Source organism: Pangasianodon hypophthalmus, chromosome 8 (genome assembly GCF_027358585.1).
Source record: "Pangasianodon hypophthalmus isolate fPanHyp1 chromosome 8, fPanHyp1.pri, whole genome shotgun sequence".
Taxonomy (NCBI): Eukaryota; Metazoa; Chordata; class Actinopteri; order Siluriformes; family Pangasiidae; genus Pangasianodon; species Pangasianodon hypophthalmus.
In genome coordinates this window covers 11,913,242-11,939,207 of record NC_069717.1, presented here as the reverse complement: position 1 = coordinate 11,939,207, position 25,966 = coordinate 11,913,242, and the positions used below count along the sequence as shown (strand labels likewise).

At 37.1% G+C, this 25,966-nt stretch overlaps 1 protein-coding gene across 4 annotated transcripts in view; it reads right to left on the bottom strand.

The window, feature by feature from the left end:
* Positions 1-25,966, bottom strand: part of kcnq2a (potassium voltage-gated channel, KQT-like subfamily, member 2a) — a 33,498-nt gene that overhangs the window by 4,897 nt on the left and 2,635 nt on the right. The window contains exons 2-17 of one of the 4 annotated variants that reach the window (XM_026917891.3): positions 20,181-20,271; positions 18,517-18,643; positions 17,717-17,892; positions 15,740-15,868; positions 15,065-15,175; positions 14,799-14,894; positions 13,187-13,281; positions 9,288-9,350; positions 9,026-9,055; positions 8,459-8,512; positions 6,442-6,632; positions 5,930-5,977; positions 5,544-5,561; positions 4,418-4,511; positions 2,170-2,301; positions 1,520-1,570 (exon numbers count right to left, since the gene is read on the bottom strand). In XM_026917891.3, the coding sequence (XP_026773692.1) occupies positions 1,520-1,570; positions 2,170-2,301; positions 4,418-4,511; positions 5,544-5,561; positions 5,930-5,977; positions 6,442-6,632; positions 8,459-8,512; positions 9,026-9,055; positions 9,288-9,350; positions 13,187-13,281; positions 14,799-14,894; positions 15,065-15,175; positions 15,740-15,868; positions 17,717-17,892; positions 18,517-18,643; positions 20,181-20,271 (1,506 nt within the window). The remainder of the gene's footprint in view (positions 1-1,519; positions 1,571-2,169; positions 2,302-4,417; positions 4,512-5,543; positions 5,562-5,929; positions 5,978-6,441; positions 6,633-8,458; positions 8,513-9,025; positions 9,056-9,287; positions 9,351-13,186; positions 13,282-14,798; positions 14,895-15,064; positions 15,176-15,739; positions 15,869-17,716; positions 17,893-18,516; positions 18,644-20,180; positions 20,272-25,966) is intronic. The other 3 variants (XM_026917898.3, XM_026917905.3, XM_026917915.3) reach the window with 3 other exon arrangements.

The following is a 25,966-nucleotide window of genomic DNA, read 5'->3' as shown; positions in this document are numbered from 1 at the left end:
GCAAAAGGGCTGATAACCATCTCACTGTCTGGCACTCAGAGTTTCTATCCAAATTTAGCATTCCTCCTCACTTAAGGAGGAGAACCAGTGAGAACCTTAAGATGGCACAGGCAGTAATGCTTGAGTTGCCAACACTATTTGCAGAAGGCTAAACCCTGCTGAGGTCCCTAATATTGGAAACAGGAACAAGTCAGGAGTTAGTGAGTAAACATTACAAAATTACTAATCCAGGAGGCAAGACTGTGGAAACAGGCAGACGAACAGAGAGTATGTTATACCAGAAACGAAAAGACAAATGGATAAAATAGAGCCTGTTACAAAATGAAAAATAAATAAATAAATAAATAAATAAATAAATAAATATAAATAAATAAATAAATAAATAAATAAATAAATAATAATAATAATAATAATAATAATAATAATAATAATAATAATAATAATAATAATAAAAAACCCTAACTACTATATTAACCAGTAGTAAACTGTAAATACATGTGCACCACAGTGACCTTGTATCCCATACAAAAGAAAATGCATCTCTAATGTCTGAATTATTTGGGCTAGTTTCAGGTTTGGGTGGTTTGTGTGGTAGAAGTAGTTGGGCTGGAAATTTTGCTGTAACGTGGCAACCCTGGTTAATGACATTAGCTCTTCTGTAGGTGCCTCGACCACTGTGACAATTCCGATGTGAAAAACCCCTGCTGTATCAAGCAGTTTACCTCTAAACCCACTCAGAAGTAGCTGCTAGACTGTACTCCTATACAGTTCACTAGATAGTAACCTACAGCATAAGTCAATTTTGATAGCCTCTCGACTTAAATTTCTTTGAGACTTTGTCCTTATTAATGTTGTCCTGCCCCACCATAATGTATAGTCATGAGCCACGTCTGTTAGCAAGACAGATAGCTATCAAGCTAGTTAGTTATCTAGGTGATATAAAGCCAAGTGCATCCCCATACTCTCAAAGTTGACAAGGTCACATTGAAAACAATATTGAAATGCAGAGTGATCCACCCACCACCACCAGATGGTGATGTATTAACTACACGTAATGCCAGCCATGTCACTGGCAACACATTTGATATAATACCTAGGAAAAAAAGTCTTTAAAAAAGAGAGCAAATGAAGAACATTCAAAAATTACCTGGTACCATGCCTTATGATGCTTCATGCTTCACTGATTCTATTGTTAATGGTTGGCTTGATTTTCCTTTTCAAATGCAAGAATGGCATGCATAAATGAATTAGTCCCCCACTAATTAGAGTATATGCTCACTGATGTGAGTACAGAATTATTGGACAGCATTTCCATGTTTTTGTAGCTTTTATAACAGCAGTGTGTGCGTGATTCATAACATATATTTAAAGAATATAGTCATGATCAAAGAACAGGATGCTGAACTACATTTATTGCAATTAGTTTATGTAGAAAGTATTAAGATTAAAACCATGACACTGTGCAATGCTGTTCAATAATGGGTAAACTGCAAACTTTTTGTGCCTTTTGATTACGTACTTCTTATGGCGAGGGGTCGAAGGGGGTGGGGGGCCCACAATCAAATCTATCCTGCCAAAGTACATAGAGAAGACATGGGGCAAAGCATCATGAAGCAACACATGGATACCAATCACAGTGCTCCACAGAGAACCAAAGACAAATAAGTGAGAATATATTCCATGACCACATTTGTCATAACACACAGGCAATGATTATTTGCTGTTGGAATATATTTTATATGTGTGGAACAATGATTTGATTTCACAACATATATGAATCTTATTTGAGAGAGAAACATGAGTCTTGACTCACATCAGAATTTTGGAATGTGAGAGAAAAATAAAAGAAAAGAATTGGAGAAGTGAAACTTTGATCCATTCTTGCATAAAATTTTTTGAGGATGCATGGGTGCTCAGAGATGAGTGAATGTGTCATGGGCATGACAGCTTTGAGCCACTATAGTTTACCATTGCGAGTGTTTAAATGGTAGCAAAGATACAATATTATGTACCCACCAGAGGGCACTGTGCCTGATTACAGACATAGCAACAGAAAATTTAAAATATGAAATGTTGTGTACAAAAAAAGCATGTGTACAGGAAATCTGGAAATATGAACCCAGTTGTTATGTGAAAGGAAATGCAGCTGTGGTTGGACATTAGTCTTGCCTGGACTGCAGGTTCTTGATGCGAGACAGCATGTCCAGATGGCCTGCTGAATACTGCTCAATCACATCCATTACATCATACGGCCTCAAGCTCTCTTTAAACCTCCTCTTAGACACCAGGAACCGCATGATACTGAGAGCAAGACAAGCACATCTTCTCAGTTAAAACAGCAATATCAACAGCAGTGGCTTCATTAGATGTGACATAACTAGAAAAGAGAAACAATTAGTACTATTTAGAGACCAATGATGGTTTTTAAGATGATTACACTAGTTTATAATCATGCAGAACAGTAATCAATTTGCACAACCACTGAGTTACACCAAAAGACATCAGTTGTCCTTCTGTAAACGGCTTATAGGAAATATACAGTCCCTTCTTAAAGTATTGGAATGGCAAGGCCAATTCTTTTGTTTTGCTATACACTGAAGACATTTGGATTTAAGATCAAAAGATGAATATGAGACAATAGATCAGAACTTCAGCTTTCATTTCCTGATATTGACATCTAGATGTGTTAAACAACTTAGAACATGGCATATCACTCATTTTTTAGGTGAGCAAAAGCATTAGAACAGATAGTCTTAAAGTAAATTGAAGTAAATACACTTAATATTTGGTTACATATCCCTTGCATGCAATAACTGCATCAAGCTGACAACCCACTGACATCACCAAACTGTTGCATTCTTCTTTTGTGATGCTTTTACACGCCTGTACTGCAGCTTCTTCCTCTTGTTGTTTGTTTTGGGGGGTCTCTCCCTTCAGTCTCCTCTTCAGGAGGTGAAAGGCATGCTCAACTGGATTAAGGTCTGGTGATTGACTTGGCCTGTCTAAAACCTTCCACTTTTTTTTCTCCTTTGTTGTGTTGGCAGAGTGTTTTGGGTCATTGTCTTGCGGCATGATGAAGTTCCTGCCAATTAGATTGGATGCATTTCTCTGGAAATTGGCAGACACAGTGTTTCTGTAGACTTATGAATCCATTCATTCCAAAAGCAGCCATGCAAGCCCAAGTCATGACACTACCTCCACCATGCTTGACCAGTGAGCATGTATTGTATGTTTTGGATTATGAGCAGATTCTTTCTTTACACTTTGGCCTTTCCATCACTTTGGCAGAGGTTAATCTTGGTTCCAGAACTTTTGTGGCCCATCTCTGTATTTCTCTGCAAATTCCAGTATGGACTTCGATTCTTACTGCTGATGAGTGGTTTGTGTCTTGTGATATGAACTCTATAGTTCTACTCTCAAAGTCTTCTTTGAACGGTGGATTGTGATACCTTCACCCCTGCCCTGTGAAGGTTGTTGGTGATGTCACTGACTGTTGTTTTTGGGTTTTTCTTCACAGCTCTCACAATGTTTGACATCAACTGCTGCTGTGTTCCTTCGCCAAACTGTTTGATGTCTGCTTGTTAGTACAACAGTGATTTCTTTCTTTTTTAGGACATCTGAATTGTTGTTTTGGCCATGCCCAATGTTTGTGCAATGGCTATGAGCGATCTTCTTTCTTTTCTCAGGTTCATCAGGCTTGCTTTTATCCCATAGATAGCTCTCTGGTCTTTATGTAGGTTTATCCTTTTTAACAACAAATGCAGTCTTCACAGGCGAAACCCAGGGCTCACACCAAGAGTAAACAGTCAGAGCTATTAATTCTTTAAACAACCAATCTAACAGGGGACACCTGGGCAACAAGTAACACCTGTCAGTCATGTTACAATATTTTTGATCACTTAAAAAATGGGTGGGTTCAAAAAAAAGGTGCCAGGTTCTAGGTCGTTTAACAGATCTAGATATAAATATCCGGAAATTCTGAAATATCAGGAAAACTGAAATTCTGATCTATTATATCATATTCATCTTTTGATCTCAAACCCAAATGTCTCCAGTGTATAGCAAAAACAAAAGAATTGGCCTTGCCTTTCCAATACTTTCGGAGGGGACTGTATATTGCATTGTACTGTCTGATATTTATTTAAACTGATATTTATTAGACTTACTAGTTTTGTCAAGGTCTCTCTTTAATATACAAAACATATTAATTCATGTTTTATCCTGCTTAAAATGGTCTAATATCACTTCTTTAAAAATAGAAGCTGGTCCATAATAAAGAGTCGAGTAGCTGTATGTCAAAGCAAATTGACAACAAGTCCAGTAACAAATACTTAATACAGATAGTTTATTCAATAACCTGGTGACTGAAAACCTTCACAAACATTATCAAAAGACAGTCCATGTGGCCGTCTCCTACCAGATTGCCCTTATGGTGGCTTTCAGTGCAGGAGACAGATCTTGCAGAAATTCATAGTTTCTATCATCGCCAAAGTCCTCAGGAAGACTTGCTTCTATAACACACAAATCCACAAATTCCCTTAAAAACTAAAATAATGTTTCTCATATATCTTTCAGATTTTCCACAAGAGTGGTGATCCAGTTAGAACATTCCAGTATTAGGCAATAATCTCGATCTTAATAACACAAATGCTCAACAGCATAATCAAGTCAAGTTATTATTTGATAGCTCTGTATATTGCATAATTATCTTTCAGGTGTTAGCATCTTTTTTTAGCAGAAAATTTAGACATGCTTCATTGTTCTCATCCTAAGATTAAAATTGCATTATTAACCATGCACAAAACACTTACCTGACACTCTGAATATTAAACCACATTGTGCACATACAAAGACTCACAGCAAGGCATATTTAGACTCTAGCGAGTACTGCACTACTACTGGCTGGCATGTTAAGATGGTAGAAAATGTAACAGGAATATTTTATGTCATATGAATTAAGATACTAATATGAGTCATAGGAATCATATAGTATGAGTCATATGAATTATACATCCAATTCAAATGACATAATAGTCAGTGAGTCTTTGATGAAATCACTGAATATTGTAAACAGCTAATTGTGTTTCCTCCAAAAGCAGAGAGAAATCCTCATGCAGGTAAATGCAAAGAATTTGGGGGAAAAAAGAGCAAAAAGACAAAATATATTTGTTTGCAACACATTCAGTCATAAAAACACATTAATCACTATAAGTATTATTGTATTTGATATCTTGTGAGACATAATCATTAAAGTAATTGATGATTAATAATTCTGCAGATACGCATATTCAGGCATTTAAGCTATTGTTTCACTACCAGGATAGGCATTTAGAAACCTCTGTTGGTGAGACGCAGGACTCAGCAGAGTTTATGACAGAGGGTGTTGCATGGAAAGCAAATCTTGTTAAGGCAAGCTGCAACTCAGTAATTAAAAAGCCATTTTTACACATGCATTCTTTTCCTTCTTCAGCTGCTCCTAGCTGAGCTTGTGGTATTGTGGCTTAAAGTAAAAGCACAACCCTAAAAAACATGATTTGTCTTACTGATCAACCCCTCAATTGCTGCCAAAATGTGGAGAGAGAGAAATGGAAAAGAAATGGTTAAAAGTTTCAGATGAAAATGGTTTAAAGAACCACATGTCAATCACAAGTTGCAGACATTATGTGGCTAATTATTGCATTTTATGAATGGACACATCATGATTAAATGATGCCATGGCTTTGATGCTGAAAGTGAACATTCTGGGCCACATTTTCAAAGCTATTCATTTTCATCTACAAATGTAGAAGTCTATTAACTACCCAAAACATTTATGTTCGAGGCAGTAATTGACTAATAAAGCAGTTGCAGTTACTACATATATTTTTTAGAGCAAACTGCAATGTCATCTTGATGCTTTTTGGATCATATTTCTGGATCACAGCCTAACCTGGAGAACTCTTCATTCCGAGGTCTTCATCCTGCATCTCAATCAGCACTTTTTTCAGTGAAGAGAAATGAGAAAGGAAGCGATGAGAGTGTAGACTGTAAGCAGGAAGAAATGAAATATAAAATATCTTTTTTTTTTTAAAGCTGATCACAGCATGGCATGAAGATGCAAAGAAACTAGCTAGTGGAGGAGAGCTATTCAAATTCCTGTGCATAACCTATGGATCAGTACAGTCAATGAAAACGTGCTTGTTATGGAAATAATTTTGCCTCAACTCTTTTTATATAACCTATGCTCATTAGTAGACTATATCTGAACGATCGTTTGAACATGACAGATCTGGGAAAAGGCTGTGACAGCTGGTTCTGTGCCAGTCAGCACAACCTGTTCTTATTAAACACATAGTCCACATATTACAGACCACAACTCAAACTGAAACACAAGGAGTAATTATAGGTGTGTGTGAATGTGTAATTACTGTGTATATATATAAAAAGAAAAACAATTCTGACCTTCTGAGGTCCGACCCTCTTTCATCTTCAAGGAGTGTTTGGAGCGGTTTCGCTCAGTGAAGCTCCAGCTCTTTGGCACTTTGCTAGGACTTTCTGCTGCTCCCTCGTCTGCTCCAGGCGATTTGGTCTCCTTTCCCCCTGCACTCTTAGAGGGGCTGGAGAATGCTTTCTCTTTTAAGCTTGGCTTACGGCTGTGCGCGAAGCATTTTTGGGGTATACGAGTGAAACAAAAGCAAAGGGATAATCAAATCATTATGTATGATAATATACATGACAACACACTGCTGAAGAATTGGCACGTACTCCTGTGAAACAAATAGAGTGTCTAAAATTCTGTACTCTGGAAATATGATTAATAAAGTATACATGCTAGACATATATTACATATTTAAAAGAGGCTTCTATTTCAGTTCATCCATTTTTGAAGGACATTTAGTTGTAACTGTAACTCAGTGTCAAAATCTGCCATTTTGGACACCAAAGAAGCCAAAAAATGTACCTATCTAAGATGTGCATGAAAAAAGTTGTATCAGGTCAGAATGTAAGTATCTTTTCATTTTCTATCAGTGTCAAGACTCACATTACTTCATGATATATTAATACAATAACAAAATTGTTTTCTTCATATAACAATAAATCCATTTTCAATAAGACATGATATACCAAGTGGCAATGGACCTAAGTCATTTTCAGTTCACTTTGTATAACTGTTTCCATCCTAATTCATTATTTTTTTTGATTATGAAAATAACTATCACATAAAAACAAGGAAAAAGAAATTGTAATGATGCTTCTCAACATTTAGGCCATGCAATCTACAGTCCCCTCATGCTGCCACAGCCATGTATAATGCATTGGAAAAGCAGCGCAAAAGAAGCCATGCACATTATAGCATGCTGAAAGTGTTTGTATGCAGAGCATGCTGAAGGTGTGTGCTCTACTGTCTTCATATTAGATTGCACAAACATTGTATGTTAGGTCTCTTAAGAAATAATAGGCATTATGTAAAAGAAAACTAAAAAAAATATCGGTCTATAATATGTATCTAACACATTGATCAGGAGCAAGATTGTCAAGCTTGCCTTAAATTACCATTCAAATTCAATTTGTGCCAAGTACTTTCAGAAACTAAGACAAACTATGAGGAAAGCTTTGTGCAGAGCCTGCAATGCCAAACACGATAACATAGAAATACGTTCGATTTTATTGATTTTCATTTGTAAAATGAAATACTATTGTTTTTCGGGTTTGTTGTTGGGGCAGCAACTGTCAAATAATTCAATTTCAAATGTCATTTGGACATGATAAATACAGATGAAACTGTGTCATTCATTGCAAGCTGCATCTTACAATGATGCAACAGATTTCTAGCTTATAATGAAGCTTGCTGTAGTGGCAAAATGGTAGCCTACATGGTCTAATGACACAGACACTATCTGTATTTTCCACAGCTCTGAGCATTTTATTCAAAAGAGAAAGAGATTCCCAATAGAGGTTTTGTCTAAAGGTGGGATTGGAGGCAATTTCCTAACTGGTTAATGTTTGAGTGATTGTTTGTAATTACATTTTACACATAATTCACAAAACCCCATTGAGCAACTTTCAAGCTGTTGAAAGGTCTCTTGAAATGGTCAGGCTGTGCCACAAGCATCTCTCTTGCAATTTCTCTCTCTGTCTATCTGTCTATCCTTCTGTCCTTCTAACACTCCCTCGCTCCCATTCCGTCTTCACTCAAAGATAAAAGTCTTCATAGTAATCATAGTTTACACATCAGAATCTACTGACAACAACACAACCAGTGAAATGGGACAAACTGGGCTCTAAAATACATTGAACTACTTTATATATCTCCAAAAAAAAGTGGCACTTGACATTTTTATATTACAAAGAATAAATTGAAGGAACATATTTGGAAACAGGGTCAGAAATGAGAAATTATAGACAGGGAAAAGACACAGATCCAAGTGCTGGAGAGAAATCCGGACGTGCAGATGTTAGTATCTGTGTGCTACGGTACCTATTGCTTCTCGGGCAACACCCACAGAGGGTGTCTTTGTGTGAAATCTCACTACTGCAAGTGTGGTTCAGTGGGTGGTGAGAGACACAAGAGATTGTACAAGGAATAGTCAAAATGGTGGAGGCCATAATTAAGAGATAATTTATTGAGAAGACAATTAAACTTTAAAAAATGAGCTGCACTTAATATTATAGTACAGTATTTTACAGGGTACTCACTTGTCAAAAGTATACAGTTCTAGTATAAATTTAGGAATGTAATTAACCTTTGTAACCTTTGTAAACTTTATAACATGATATTGATATAAGGTGTTAAATGTGTTGTACCAGAGTCTTTACCTTGTAAGTACATGAAGCAGTGCTGTAATATAAAGTGCTACTGAACTGAATCTATACATTTTTGAATAACAGATATCCAGAGAGAAATGCATGGACTTTGCATTCCTTCGAAGAACAATGCTGGTGCATGGAGCTCCCAAAAAATCTGTGACATGAATGATCTTTGTAATGAGTGGTTTTTGGTAATTGACATTCAAAAACCCATTAAAACTTTAATTATTTAACCAACCTGGGAGAAGCTTCAGGCTGTGAGTCCTTCCTTTGGTTTCAAAACAAAGGAGAATAGAGAGTGTGAACAGTGAGACAGTTAGCATTAGTTAAGTACTGAATGATTAAGGAATTGTGACTAAACCAAAACTCATCTAAAATAACAACAAAATCACTAACTATGGATCCCTATGTCTCCTGTACACTGATTACTGTTAGCAAAAAAAATTTGAGCCATTTAATATTAAAGCCATTTAATATTAAAAGAGAAGTGTCACTCCAACCTGAATCCAGACCTGCCCTTCAGACTGCGCAAAAGGTCCAGCTGATTCAGAGGAGGGATCAGCCTGAGGAAATAGATTCACGGAATACACACTTATTAGGGAAAAATGAGCTATAAAACCTTTTTTTTCTTCTTTTTTTCATTACAGATGTGTTATATGCAAACTAAATATAAATCTTAAACACTACCAGTTAAAATTTCTGACATACCTGCTCATAGAAGGTTTTCTTTTCTCTTTATTTTTGTTTGTTTGTTTGTTTAGATTTTTATTTAACTATTTTCTATTATTTTAGAATAATAATGAAGATATTAGAATAATAAAGAAGACATTAAAACTATGAAATAACACATATATAATAATATGGAATTATGAACTAACCAAGAAAAGTGTATATTTGTCTTTCAGCCATAAGCCTTTATCAGAGGTCTGTGTACTCTTTGGTCACAGAAATACCAGTAACAGAAATATAAAAAAATAAACCATGACTGGTTATTTGATTATTATTTCAAAATCCAGGCAGGAGAAATGAAACACGAACAAAACATTTTTCTTTTTTAATTGTCAGAAAGAGCAGATACACCATTCAAAAGCAACTTGTGTTTCTTTTGCTTCTTTGTATACCACAAAATGAAATCATAAATGAATTAAAACAGAAAAAACGGTCCCTTAAATCAATTGTTGCAGATAGGACTGTAAATTATTAAGTCAAGGCCAGTCAATACACATATGTCCTGCTTTTAGCTAGCTTTAGGTATGGCTTATAGACATGATTATAGATGGCTTATATAATGATTATAGACATGGTGAGAAGAGAAAAAGACATATGATCATGGTGACGCAAAAGGTTTTCCGTCAAGGACTATAAGGAGATTTTGAGCTTAACATTATTCATTCATTATTCATAATGAATAGCATTATTCTTCTACTGTAATAAACTACATAGTCAGTGATAATAAGCCATAAACCCAAGTCACTTTTAAATTTGGTATCTGCTATTTCTGACAAAGAAAAAAAACTTCTTATTCATTTCTTCTGCCTGGATTTGAAGCAATAATCAAATAATCATTTATGTTTTATTTTTTAATTTCTGTTACTAAGAGAAAAAAAAATTACCAAAATGTACACTGACCATCAAAATGCCTTTCAGACAATGACAAATATGTAGTCAATCCAGTGTCTCCAGACTTTTGGCTGGTACTGTATGTAATTTAAAGCTGCTGTGCCAAAGTCCTTATAGTAAAATATGTCCACTTGGTGGCCATCTTGGCAATTTTCCCAGGCAAATATTTTTAATCTGAGACGATGATTCCAGGGTTTTTCACTAGAGACCTGGTACTTACAAAATATAACTTCCATGCTGAACATTACATGCTGGCCCATGCTGCATTCATATTTCAAGGAGTGGACTATCTCTAATCACACTATTTCTGGCTGTAATCAATGTTTGAGAGGTTGCTTCAGCCACCAAAGGAGTCCTACAACCTCCATCCAGCCTTTCAAACCTTCTTCCTTGCAAAGACACTGTGCAATGATATCATTATATGGCATCAAGATTCAGAAAGTGCTGGTGGGGGTGCAGGCTTTGTGCAGGTACACACCTGATTCCTGATGTTATTACACTGGTTGACTTTGTAAATGTGCTAAATCTACGATTAAATCCATTTAATCAGTCTGCTCCCACAAGTGTGCGATTTCATCAAGAAATCGCAGCCTGATTACCTCACTGTTATAACTGCCTGTCTCCTCTCTCAATCACTGTAGCCACTATGTCTGTAGAGAGCCATGAAACCACCCAAGAAAGTATGAAGCTAAATTCTAAGTATTAAGCTAAACTAAGCTGAATTCAAGGAGGTGTTTAGTAAACCCAGAGACTGCACCCTATCCCTACACAGACCCTATCACTGTGCCATCAGCCTGCTCTCGGGCACCATGCCACCTTGAACCACACATCCACCTGCTAACTGCCACAGAAAACAATCCATAGAAGAATAAAAGTCTGAGGCTTTGCAAAATAGTTACATCAGACCTGGCTTCTGCAGGCTTCTTATATGGACAGAAGCGGGGAAAAGGGTCATCACTCCTAAACTGATTATTGTGAACTGAACTAAAACAGCAGTATAATATATTTACCCAGTGTGTCTGGTGACTTCAGCTCTGGAACAACTCAAAACAGCTACAATCTTACTGCTTACAACTTAGTTTGGACCAGAGAGGTTGACAAGTGGAAGATAGCTTTTACTACAACCTCAGGTCCTTATAAATATTTGGTAATGCCATAGGGACTGGTCAATGCCCCTCTGTCTTTCAGGCCTTTATAATGGTTTACTTAGAAACAAACTCAGAAAAATTCTCAGCTGGCTAAATCCTGCCCAGTCCTTCAATGCCCATGGTCCCATATCTCTATAGACTTTATTACAGCTCCACCTTCTTCTTAAGGAGAAATCATCTTACTGGTGATTGAACACTTGGCGATAGCATTTCAGGGCCGTAATTTATGGAGAAACTTCAAGTATCTGTTAGATTGACCTCTGGTTATCATCCCAATGAGATTATTGCCTAGCCTTTTGGTTTGTCTGCCAAATTGATTTTGATTTTCTTTTTCTTATAGCATCTATTTTAGTGATATCTATCAGGATGTAATAAAAGTTTATCCAAAGTGTTCTTTAAAAATCTATTACAGCATATAGAGATATTTTGGAAATAGTGTAATGATACGCAAAATTCATGTAACCACATAACCATACAATCTAATATCATGAATTCTGCTGTCACCGTATGTTATTACTTCACACTGACAAAGAAAAGGACATTAAACTGCAAAACACTGCAGCTGCACTACAAGTGTATTTGGTTTGTAAAACTACAAAGTTCTCTGTTCCTAGAAATATATATTTTTGCAATACATTATACGGCCAAAAGTTTGTGGACACCTGACCATCATGCCCATATGTGCTTTTCCCCCTTTGCTGTTATAATAACCTCCACTCTTTTGGGAAGGCTTTCCACTAGATTTTGCAATGTGGCTGTGGGGATTTGCCCATTCAGCCACGAAAGCATTATTGAGGCTGTGCACAGATGTCAGGCGAGGAGGCCTGTCAGGCAGCCGGCATTCCAGTTCATCCAACACAAAAGTGTTTAGTGTGGTTGAAGTCAGGGCTCTGTGCAGGCCACTTGAGTTCTTCTACACCAGCCTTGGTAAACCATGTCTTCATGCAGCTCACTTTGTGCACAGGGGCATTGTCATGCTGGTCATACAAGTTTGGGCTTCTTAATTCCAATGAAAGGAAATTGTAATGTTACACCATACAAAGACATCCTAGTCTATTGTATGCTTCCAACTTTGTGCCAAAGGTTTAGGGAAGGCTCACATATGGGTGTGATGAGTAGGTGTCCACATACTTTTGGCCAGTGTATCATGGCATAACATTAACACTATAACTCTTTGACTCTACTTCAAATTCTCCTGTCATGGTATACTGGCATGCTTTAATTACATTTCTGCAAAAATGAATGGTTAATGGTTCATTTTTTCATCATACTAAGCACTAATACAACAGTAGAATGACACATGTAAATGGAACCAATGACTCATTTAATATCTTAAAAGTAGAATTGGCCAGCGTAAGAGAAAGAAAAGAATGGGTGCTGGCTCGGTAAAAGCTTCCCATCATAGTGAAAGGAAAGCTCCTGTAGGCTGTAAAGCACATTGCACTTTTTTTTTCTTAAGGCCTAAAGGGCTTTAATGGCTTATTATACATTATTAGTGGCACCCTAGAGACACTGTATTCATAGACTTATATTAGAGCAAAAGTATCACAATGAGAGTAATTCAACTACAAAATATAAAAAATGAGGAAATAGTGATGCAATGAAATGACAGCTAAAATGCACTGCTGTACCTGTACATTGGAACAGACACTGTCTGCTCATAAAAATCCCAGGTTGACAGCAGGTCTGTTCGAGAGAGGTTTGTTGCATAGAATCTCCAGGCAGCCTGATGGTGAAGCATAAATTTAATTTTGCTAATTAAAAATGCCAAAGATATATGACAGGTACACCATCTTGAACTTTTTCACATTTTTTTAGTGTTATTACCTGGAACTAAAATGGACTTAATTGAGATTATATGTCATGAATCTACACAAAGTTAATATTCAAAAGAGGGGCAGGGGTGAATATAGCTTGTAAAAATATAGCTTGTAAATAAATATAAATTATTTACAAATAAAAAATTTAATTGCATAAGTATTCATCCCCTTCACTGTGAAGCCCCTACATTTGTTCTGACATAAAAGAGTTGCCATCAGAAGTCACAAAAGTTGAGGTTGAGTCCACCTGTTTGCAATTATCGGTTGATGTTATCTTAATATAAATACAAGTGTTCATACTGTTCGTACAAACAGGGATTTTTAAATATAAAATAATACCAAACTTTGAACATCAGGCAGCTCACTATTAAATCTACTGTTTAAAAAAATTGGAAAGAATATGGCACAGCCATGTCTAGAGTTTGCCTAGTGAGGCTATCCAGTCAGTAAAGACGGGATTGGTCAGAGAAGCAACCAAAAGGCCAAGAATGACTCTGAAGGAGCTGGAGAAACCTACAGCTCAGATAGGAGAAGCTGTTCACAGGATAACCATAGCGCGGATGAAGCATGGTGGTGGTAGCACCATGTTGTCTGGTCGCTTTTCATCAGCAAGGACAGGGAAACTAGTCAAGGTTGAAGGCAAGGATGAAGCCATATAAAAGGCAGTCCTAGAAATCATGCTCTAGTCTGCACGAGACTTGAGACTGTGACAGAGGTTCACCTTCAACCAACACACTGACCCTAAGCATACTACCAGAGCTACAATGGAGTGGTTCAAAATCAAGAACTTGACTGTGCTAGAATGGCCTAGTCAAAGCCCAGACCTCATGACAGACCAGACCTGATTGACAATCTGTGGCAGGACTTGAAAATTGCTGTTCCCCGAGGGGATCCATCCAAACCGACAGAGCTTAAGCAATTTTGCCAAGAAAAATGGGCAAAAATCAGAATCCAGAGGTGCAAAGCTGATATAAGACATTCAGTTCCAGGTAGTAACACTACAATATGGAGAAAAGTTCAAGGGAGGTGAATATTTATGCCAGGCGCTGTAGCATGAAGCATTGAGCCCATCTAGGCAAACCTAATGTTTTGTGAAAGAGATAAATGTATACATTATAATCTAAGAGAATAATTTAAAATGCTAATGAGGCTAACAGTCCAAAGGCATAAATACATTTCCATACATTTCATTATTAGCAATGACTTAATTTTTGTGATTTGTTTCTTTAACTATATGGTGGAATGTTGAAATGAATCATTCCAAAACCTCAGCATAATTATAACCATAATTTAATTATAATTTTGCAGTTGCACAGGATCAGTATCCCTGCCCAAGCTAGAAATTAGAAACCCTGAAAGCTTCCATATATTCAATTCAGGTCTGCAGCTGTGTCCTGCTTGTAGTGTACAAGATGTGATTTACCTGAATAAGGCTTGCAGCAGGGTTCCGGCGTTTCTCAAAATGCTTCTGTCTGTGCTGCTCCTGGACCTTCAGAGCAAAGCCTGAGCCCAGAATACCCTGAGAGAGTGTGTGTGGCAGATGGGGATTGTTTAAAGAACTGATTAAAGAACTAAAGAAAATGATAGAGATGCAGTAAATTTGTAGGAGGGATAGTAAGTATATATTTCTCAAAGATTTGTGCCTACTACTTGAAACTTCTATATTTTGGGGGACTGTTGCGAACTTACTGCTGGCAGAGCAAAGAAAGCCACGCCAATCAAGCTGAAGGTTGCGGCAATCAGGCGTCCATTCCATGTGACAGGAAACTTGTCCCCATAACCAATAGTGGTCAAAGTGATCTGAGGATAAAGTCATGATTCACATGATACCACATGATTCCTAAAAGCTGAGTCCACTGTACGCTGGATTGCTTTTAGTTAATCATTTAGTTCATCATTATCAAAAACCCTACTAAATCAATTCTTTTTTTGCTCAAGAACACATTATCTATAAACTTTTTAAACTTAGAAATTCTGGCACAAAATTGAAATAATTTGGTTATTTTCTAAACTACATGAGATAATGGTTTGCTTATCACGGTCCTTTATTTTATTGTTTTGCTTTGTTTACAGTAGAGAAAAATTAGGATTTTTTTTTTTTTTTTCACAAATGATAATATTTGAATATACTATATTTATAAACATTGTGAATTCAGACACTATGTGTGAATCTGATCACTTCTTCTTTTCACATTTGTCATCAATAGCATTTCTAGTCAATTCACACAGTAATGGGATAGATTTCCTCAGCTATCCTCATTCCACATGAGAGTCTTCAATCTCATTAGTCAACAGCAGTGCTCTAGTGCTGAAGTGCATGAAGGCACAAAGGCCTGGGCTGATGTTAGTGGTTATGATACTCACCAGCCCCCACCAGAGAGCATCAGCATAGGTCTCAAACATCTCTGCATTATTATCCTTCTCTACTGAGTACACCAGAAAAGAGGCCAGGATGAGACAGAGGAAGCCTATATACCATGCAGTGATGAGCTCCTGTGAGAAAGCAAAACAGAGAGCTCACATTAACAATCGCAGATCCATTTATATGTTTATAACGCTTACACTAAAGCTGATTATGACATTAGACTCCAGGCATGTGCCAATATCACACTTTCCAGTCACAATAATTATGTAACCTTTTAAATATGGTTTACAATAATATCACAATATTGTGTTGCTTTAAAGTACATTATACCACAGCACTGCTGAATTCTCAAATCTGTTTGTTGATTAATTTTCTATAATAGCAGCACTGACAGCAGTGCTGCTGTAATTCAAATCACAGGTTTATATTAATACATGCATTATGATACATTTTCAATTCTGAAGTAACAGCTCATTCACAGAGACTTGTATGATGGACGTTCCGTGTAATCTAGTAACAAACAGATTGAAAAATGTTATTTATCAACGAAAAATGTATAATTGTCGCTATGGTGAATGAGACATAAGGAGAGGTTTATATAACATTTATGGAAGGAGTCTCTGGTGTCAGCTTTTTCACTATGGTAGTGTCTTCAGATCAGAGGACTTTGCACTTCCTGGTTTCTTAGTACATGCCAATTTTTTTTTTTTTTTCTTTTTTTTTTTTTTGGTCTTACTAAAGTCAAGACAGGGAAAAAATGAGAGGTATAACATCCAGGCTAGACATGTCTACTCCAGACCACCAGAGGTCACCCTGCCCCGAATTCTGAAACTCTTCTTCTGCTGCACTTCCTATTTCCTGTCTCATCTCTATAAAAAGCACATGGACTTTTCACTATTCACTTAGTCTTACAGTTTGCCTGTGTTGTTGTTATTACAAGTTCCTAGTTGTGATTTGGTTGGCTTGTTCTCTGTGTATGACCCTTTTTGCCTTCCCCTGTTTTTGCCTTTGCCTAGTCCTTCTGATTTGGACGCTGATTCTGACCCTTGTTTTTTTTCTGCCTCATTTACTGACCACGCTCTTTGTTCACATTTTTGGATTTGTCTGCCTTCTGAGTATTTATTGGTTATTGATTATGACCTGGACTGTTTCTGACATTGTTTTGTGCTTAATAAACCTCAAGCATATGGATCTTTACTCTATCCCCAGAAGCTCTTTGTTTCAAGATAAGCATAAGTGCTAACAGGAACTAACTTGTCTTTAGGATGTTCCATAACATTAAAAGTAATTAAAATAAAAGGGTAAAAAGCATGACGTTCATTAATAAAGTAAAAATTGTAACTGCTGGCAAATTGCTGTAATATAAGAGGAATAAAACACTTAAGGCATGCTGTTTTTGGAAACTACTCCACTTCAGGCTGGTAGTAGTAACTCCGCTTTGTGTCAGGGTGCATCACATTTGCACCCCCATTTTTGATTATTACTGCTTTATGCCTTACTCATAGAACAGTTATCCCTCAGTGTAGCAGCTCTGTCTAGTATGTTGTTGGAAGAATTATGGGAACTCTTCTCGAAGAAAGATAAATGCAACCTTCAGATTTGTCCAAAATAAGAAACCTTAGAGTGTGTGACATTTGTTGTCCATGTCAATATTGTGAATGCCAAGTATCATACTACAATGTTTAACTGATTATCAGCACACACAGAATTACACTGTGATTAAAAATAGTCAAATAAGTGGTAGTCATTCAGACCACAACATCATGATCATGACTCAGGCAATAAAATAGACCTACTAAAGTAAGGCAGAGAAAGTCTTCCTCAATAAAGACTTTATTTACAGTTCACTCACCCTGATTTATCATTTTGTTGAGAAACGTTGGCTTCCCTTCTGGCAATAAGCAAACTTTTAAAATCTTTATGATGGCTGTGAACATTTCTCTATCACTCACTCACACACACATGCAGACACACACCTTGCTATGCGCATAGACCACAGATCCCAGTAGTTTCCATGTGCCTGCCCGGCGGTCCATGCGCAGCATCCTGAGGATCTGCAGGAACCGGAGACTGCGGATGGCTGAGGTGGCGAACACATTGCCCTGAGAGCCAGCAGCCAGCACAGACACGGAGGCAAACAGCACCATGATGTCTGCAGAGGAGAAGTCTTAGTCACTTTTAGTCAGAGGAGAAGTCTTAGTTACTTAGCCCTTGGTCATTGCACCAGAGATAGATTATAAGTCATTGATTATTTGAAGACACTTCCCTTCTCTTCCAGTAAATGTCGATTAAAGGAACACTTGTAATCAGTTTTCTGTCTGTTATTAAAACACTTGTACCTGTGGCAGAACTACTTCCCATTCATTTCCACAAGGTCAACTGGTGTATGTGTGAAAGACAAGGAAGAATCTCTCTGTTCTTTCCTTTTATTAAGAGTGATGAACAGGAAGCAAGTCTGTGATTGAGACCTGTCTGAGAGCCACTGCAGTTCGTCGATATGAGGAAATGAGGCAGAATGGAGAGGGCAAGTAAACAGCCATTATTCTGCTGCGGTTAATATACTACTGACATACATCTCTAGTGTCTGAATTCAGAGCATGCCAAACTGCTTTGCACTTTTATTTCCCTGAAAATGCAAGCAAGGCCCATTTTTTCTGTCTCAGGAGAAAAGAGCATAAGAGAAAAGAGAAAGGATGTGGAGGCGGAGGCAGAGGACTGACGGCAGAAGTGAAGATGCGGCTGTCTCATGTCCTCAGAAAAGAACAGTTGGCCTCACCTATAACACAGAAGGGCTTGCGAGCGAATTTCAGCCTCCCTCTCCATCCTCTGTAGCGACAGCAGCAGCCGGCAGCCCAGAGCCGCACTATGTATTCCACACCAAACACCACGATGGTCACAATTTCCTGAGAAGATGTGGAGACATATCAGATTACCAATAAAATCCCACAGCTCATCAGTGGCAGGCAGCAGTATAAGAGCAATAGCAGAAAAAGGCTTGGGAGGATCTACATTATTGCTATGAATTATAAATGAGGCAGAAAGTACACTAATGCCCAAACCACTAAAAGTACATTTTGAATTTTTTTAAAAATCAATCTGCATCACATATTTTCAGATCCAAGATTTAAATTGAGAAATCATTTTAAATATTTTGTTTTATTTGTTGGTCAGTGATCTCTTTTGTCATTTCCTGGATTGAGTGTCAGCATAATAGTATCTAATCGCATGAGTAATATTAGTAAACTTGGAATGACTAATACATTGTAGCTTGAGTTTGCAGGATCTCATCACTTGTATAGGAGGCCAATAAAGCAATGCTTATTAAGATGCTAGTAATTAACATAAATGCCTGGCTTATTATTTAGTTTTTCATTTTGAAGTACATTTTCAGTAACTACCAGGGGCGGCTGGTATAAATGGGCTAGCAGGGCCCTCTATCCGGTCTTTCAAAGGAAAAAGGATCCCAATGTATGTTTTCATTTTTGGCATCAGATTATTTGCTGTTAACAATAATTGTAAGTAGAATGGTATGAAGAAGTGAGGCTGGGGCTGATTTCTTTCTAGCTCAGACTGTAGATTCACGCAGCCTATCAGTGACAGACAGGTCATGTGATTACACAGAGTGAAATGCTCCCTTGTTTTGATCTTTATTTCAGATGATATTTTTCAATCCCTGTAGTTGACACATCAATAGCTGACTTTCATCAGTAAACTTGCGAAGTCTTGCGAAGATAACGGTGCAACCACCTTTCATAGTATCTTTGCAGGAGATCTACATTTGCTGGAGATCTAAAACCTGCACTGCGCCCGCAGAGCCTCCAGCATCATTAAAGACCCCTCCCACAGTGTGGACAGTGCATTATGGACTAAAAAATTACAAAACACATTGGCAGCTTTCCATACGCCTTTAGGTTTGTCCTACATGATTTTTATTATGCCATCGATGAGACCTTGTGATATAATGCATTGCTCAACCTTAATAGTTTCATTATCAAGCTACAAATGTACTGTATATTAGATTTTAGCCCTCATATGTAATATCAAGACCAGTCATCACTGAACTATTCAGTAACTACAGTAAAGCTAATGTTAAAAGTATGCCGTTAGAAAGTGAGGAACATAAGTCTGGCATCACAAACTTGTCGTAAGAGTTTAAGGGGTAATTTTATATATATACAAGGTTATAGACATACAAATTCCTTGCATTTTTACACAATCGCTCTGTGCTCTACTGCTACTGACACAGCTATGATAAGGTTAAGAGCAGCCCTTCTAACATGGATCTGGACTGTCTGTCACTTATTCCAGTGTGTTACTGTAGCTGATTATAAGCAATAGGTGTGAAAAGATGAGAGAAGATTTAACATGAAAGTGTCTGCCTTACTGCAAAATAAAAGGTCATGGCACTTGCCAGAAAAAGGCCTATTTTAAGATACTTACCAGAATGTACAAGGCATTCTCTGAGCTGTTTTTGAACTCTTTAATGGTAGCAAACACAGAGAGGACAAGGCAGGAGAACACCAGCAGAAAGCTGAAACGGCAAAAAAAATCAATCATATTTAGATTTCAGATTAAATGTGTTTGATTTAGGTAAGCCTGTTTTTCATGATCCAGGTCTATTTTAGATCAATCTGCAGTAGATAAATCAGTTTCAGGGCCTAGATGTGTGAAGAAATTGCCTTAGGGTGACTTTTAACAATATGACTTTTAACAGTGTTAATTGTGTTTTAATGAGTAAAAGTGGTTCAAACCATTTTTAAAGTTTCCATTTTTCTGGCCCAGAATTTAGCTCCGCCCCCAGTGAGGAAAAAAGATGATCAGGTTGGCCTTTTTTTCATTAAATGGCAACACATAAACTCATAAATATAGAAAAACTAGGTGCCACAATATTTGCTGTTACTAACTAACAGTATCCAACACTTGAGTTCGGATAAAAAATGTCCTTGACACCAAAATGGTGATGCTTTTGATGTCTCACTTTTCCCAATGAGATCATTACCTTCTCATACAGTATCTATGGGGCAACCGGGTGTATAACACATACTGGGAGGCTGTTTGACAGCTCTGTTGGATAGTCTAGTATACAGTGTTTGTGAGTAAGCGCTGCTACTGGAACACGGGTGATGTAAGTTTGGGATATTTTTCAGGCTGTGTGACATTTAAAAGGTGGCCACTGATTGTCTTGAGGAGTCTCCTGCAGCTTACAGTATATAGTCTTCTTCCCTGTCTGTCTTCTTGAGAAATATAAATATGTCCAATTTTGCTTTGGCTGCATTGTATTTACAGTTAGCAATTTGGATCTTTTCTCTCGAACCCAAGCCAAGTGCAGTGCAGCTCAAAACCTAGAAAAATGATGACTAAAATAAAGCTAAGGTGGCTTTGATGCAACTTGTAGTGAGGTGTCAGATACAGCATGTTTAAGAGCAATGACGACTCAGCAAGATCCAGACAGGCTCTTTTGTCAAATAGTGAGAGAGAGAGAGTGACAGAGAGAGCAAGAGCGAGAGAGAGAGAGAGAGAGGGAGATGGAAAGAGAGAGCAAGAGAGAGGCACTACCAAAGAGCATGCTGAAAGAGCAAATTAGAAGGTAGTTCTACTTAAATTTAAATTTTATATCTGGATAAAGCTGCTTTGGGACAACGTCCACTGTTAAAAATGATATAGAATTAAAATTTAATTGAATTGAATAATTGATTTAAAAGCACAGTGACCTAGCAAACCCTTAAAAGCAGGCTTTCAGAGAAAACTAATAAAGTGAACTAATGATAGATCCATTTTCTATCATTATAATAGAGCTTATGGATGGATAATAGATCTTATGGGTTTAAATATGTTATGTGTTACTGTGCTTCACAGGTTCATGTGCACTACATCTTACGGTTAACCCTAGACTTTCATGAGCTCATAATGTTATTTTACTCTCATGGTGTTTCCTGCTCGGCCAGATATTGTATCGATTAGACAGTCTATAGCCTAGAGTTTGTGCAAATCTGCACTTTCTGACCAAAGCACTGTGCAGCTGCTGTCTCAGAAGTCTCCATCTGTTCACAGCAGTATTTATCCTTGTAAAGACAAGCTGGAACATTCAAGCGAACTCAAACATGTGGCTTGACTGTCTGATGTGCTACTATTTCATACAGACAAGACAGGCAACACTGCAGGTAACAGACAGCAGAAATGGACTAATAATATTATACACCCGTAAAATCTCCTCTCTCATAAAAGCTCACTGTCATGAAGAATGCTGTTAAATTATTGAAGAGGTGTCAGGATGATAGCACTGTACCCTCCTCCCCTCCCCAATGTTGAGACTATCCTAGCCTTCAACTGTCCCAAATTAAATGAACCTTTAAGGAATGATGGAGGTTTACTAAAGAGGGCAGAAGTAGTGATTAAGCAACAGGCATGTGATTATAGGTCAGAGAGAGAAAGAACATTAACAAAGATGATGAAACCTGATGATGAAGAGATTCAAGTTCACATTTCAGATGGAAATAACCTCCTAATCTTCTGCGTGTGTGTCTGTGTGTGTGTGTGTGTGTGTGTGTGTGAGATCAGTGGAGAATGGGAGCCTGATGCCTCCCTCCTGATATAATGCACTAATCATTTAGTGGAACTAGGCATCACTTCATGAGAGCTGATGTTTCATTTCTCAGAAAGAGCTCTTTGAAGTCTGAAATTGAGGCTTAATAAGATCTTTAAACCTGACTATGCTATAGCAAAACTCCTAAAAATGTCTATTATTGGTTAGAAAACAGACTAAGAAAGAACATTACCAAAACTACAAATAATATCTGCATTGGTTTATTAGCAGTCAAATGTAAAATTAGGTTCTTCTGTTTTTCTGTTTAAATAGAATCCTGTACCAAGGAACAAGAGTAAGACAATATATTATATATTACTGAGAAGTAAACAAAGATTTCAAATAGTTTTTAATGAATATTGCACCATTATGGAGATAATTGTTCATAACAGCAGGGATCCTAACAAAATGTTTTACACAAAACAGTAATGAATATGTTGCCTTGGGGACTGTTTTATTTTACATTTAGATTTATAGCTTTCGGCACCGGGTTTAATCTAAATCTCAATAACTCAAACACATCCTCAAAAAAGTCAATAAATAATGCCAACTTGAACCTAATAGCGATTTAAAATTTTTTCAAAAAGTGTTCTTTGGAAAATTCGAGGATAAAAACTCCATGGGTCCAAATCAGAGCCAAATGTTATTGTATTCATTTAAGTAATGTATCAAATGTTTGAATAGTTAGATTTTGGTCATTATGTAATTTATTTTATGGTTAACTGCGAAAAGAAGATTGAGCACCCATGATGTAGTGACGTATAGAAGTGCTTTGCTTTTATTTTACAAAAGTAAATAAGATAATATCTTTAAGTGCATGATTAGTGTTGATGCATCAGCTGCCAGCTTTTCCATTCAAACAGTCAGGGAAAATGTATTCTACCACCCGAGTGCCAGGACAGAGAAGAGTCTTAAAGGGAGTTTGTCAAGCCAAGCTGTATTTGTGGTTCAAAGTTCTCAAGTTTATTACACTGGTATGCTGGCCCATGTTTGGCTTTGTAAGCATCACTGTTTCAAATCTAATGCAGGCACCTACAGGAACCCCCCATGTAGATGAACTTATGAAGATTGAACACAAGTTGGGATACTGCATTCTGGATCAGTTATAGTGATCTAATAGCCCTTGCGAGTGCTGTACATCAGCCAGTAGAAATGTGCAATAGAAAGGGATTCAACAAGTCTCTGAGTGGCCTCCTTATGGGGGAAAATGGTCAAATCCTTTCATTTTACAATAGTTTTTTAATAAAGTTTTACATTCAGTGCAATTTAAATTATAACTAAGTATTATTATTAAATCATGATTAGTATTTTCTGGTTATGTACATATTTTATTCTCACAGAAGCCATTTATGTGCACTGTTCAATCTCTGAATCATGATGCGCTTTTTTGTGTCAACACAGCTAACACACAAGGAGGTTAATTATTTCTCATTACTCATATTCATATTTAGAGCCATATTTATTTGAACCAGAATAGATAAAGTATTGCAGTGGATTGGTAAAACAAGAGGCAGAAGACAGAGACGACGCTGGCCGCTTCAGAGGTAGATTTATGTTGGCATTATATGGTACATCTTTCTGGAATGCTTCATTTTCATTAAACCATTTTACATGTCTTTGTTTAAAATTAGTATATTTCTTTTTTAAACAATATTCAACTTCCTAATACAACACTGCTACAGTTATATACTGTACATCATTTACTGTGTAATGGGCTGTACAGTTATCTTTCCAGCCTTGAAAGAAAGCTGCAATATATAATATCGTAATTATTATTTAGAAAATGTGTGCACTGGGGAAAGATCAAAATGAAGAGAGCTGCCACACAGTGGCCTGTGACCAACTGACCATGAAGATGACAGAGGCAAAGTACAGTAAGACAATATTTATGTTTCTGAAAAAGGATAAATGAAGCCACAGAAGCCACAGAGGCCATAGGACATTATCTTCAAAAGACTCACAGTGTCACCCTTTGCAATGCACATTGAAGTGTACAGTATCCCAAAATAGCCATTACTGCTTATGTGTGTAAATATATACAGTGGATATTAAAGTCTACACACCCCTGTTAAAAATGCAGTGATGTGAAAAAAGAAAACAAGATAACCCATATAAGATCTTTTTTTCACCTTCAATGTAATATAGCAACCAACAAAATTCAGGTTTTAGGAAGAAAAATACTTCGTTAATGCAACCTTTGCTTGTAATACAGCACTCAGTCATTTTGGGTAAGAGTCTATCAAATTAACACATCATGATTTGGCAATTTATTCCACTCTTCCTTGCAGAAATGCTCCAGATCTATCAAATTGCAAGGGGATCTCCTGTGCACAGCCCTCTTCAATTATTTCACAGGTTTTTTAACAGGATTTAGATTTGGGCTCTGACTGGGGCATTCCAAAACATTGATCTACTTCTTCTTCTTCTGAAGCCATTCTTTTGTTGACTTGGATTTGTGCTGGAAGGTGACATTTTTCTTCATCTTCTGCTGTTGAACAGATCTTCATCTTCTGTTCTTGTGCCAAAATAGACCAGTATTTGAGCTATCCATGATTTCTCTATCTTGGCTAGAGCCCCTGTCCCAGCTGAAGAGAAGCAGCCCCATAGCATGATGCTGCCACCATCATGCTTCACCATAAGTATGGTGTTCTTTGGGTGATGAGCTGTCCTGTTTTTGTGCCAAACATATCTTTTAGAATTATGCCCAAAAAGCTCTACCTTGGTCTTATCAGACTGTAACACATTTTGCCACATTGTTTGGGGTGATTTAGACTTGCCTGGATATTTTTTTTGTCATGAGAAAGGGCTTCCATCCAGCCACCCTACCCCATAGCCCAGACATCTGAAGAATACGGAGTGATCAATATCTGCCAGATATCCCTGCAGCTCCTTTAATGTTGCCATAGGTCATTTGGCAGCCTGCCTGATAAGTTTTTTTCTTGTCCTGTCATCTATTTTGGAGAGATGTCCTGTTCTTGGTAATATCACTATGGTGCCCCATTTTCTCCACTTGTTCACAACAGCAGAAAATCCTACAGAAACAGCTTTATTAACATTAACATCTTTATTTTGAGTTAATCAGAATCACTGCATTGATGGCACGTGTATGATAAATACTTTTGAACATGATTTTGAATGTTATTGGTTAATTCTAAGCACAGTCACATGGTCCAGTATAAAAGGGTGTGCACACTTACGTAACCAGGTTATTGTAAGTTTTTTCTTTTTCTTTTTTCCCATAAAATATTTCTCTTTGTTTTTCTCTTGAATTTTATTGGTTGCCATATCACATTAAACATTAGACATTATTTATCTTGGTTTCATTTAACATCACAAAAATGTGCAATATTAACAGGGGTGTGTACTCTTTTTATATCCACTGTATGTTTGCACCAAATTATTAATTATAAATTAAGCCAAAGAGATCTAAATAAAAAGATACTCATAGACCTAAAGAATAAATATGTACTATTTTTTTCTGTTCAGTGTATTGGCTGCGTTTGTTGTTGGCAGTGAAGTTGAACTAGTAAAGATATGGTCCATCAGGTATGATGGCAGCAAACACACATTCATTATATAAATGGAGCTGGCTTTGACTCAGCAGCAAATAATGACTAATTGATTTCACTCATTCAACTCAGTC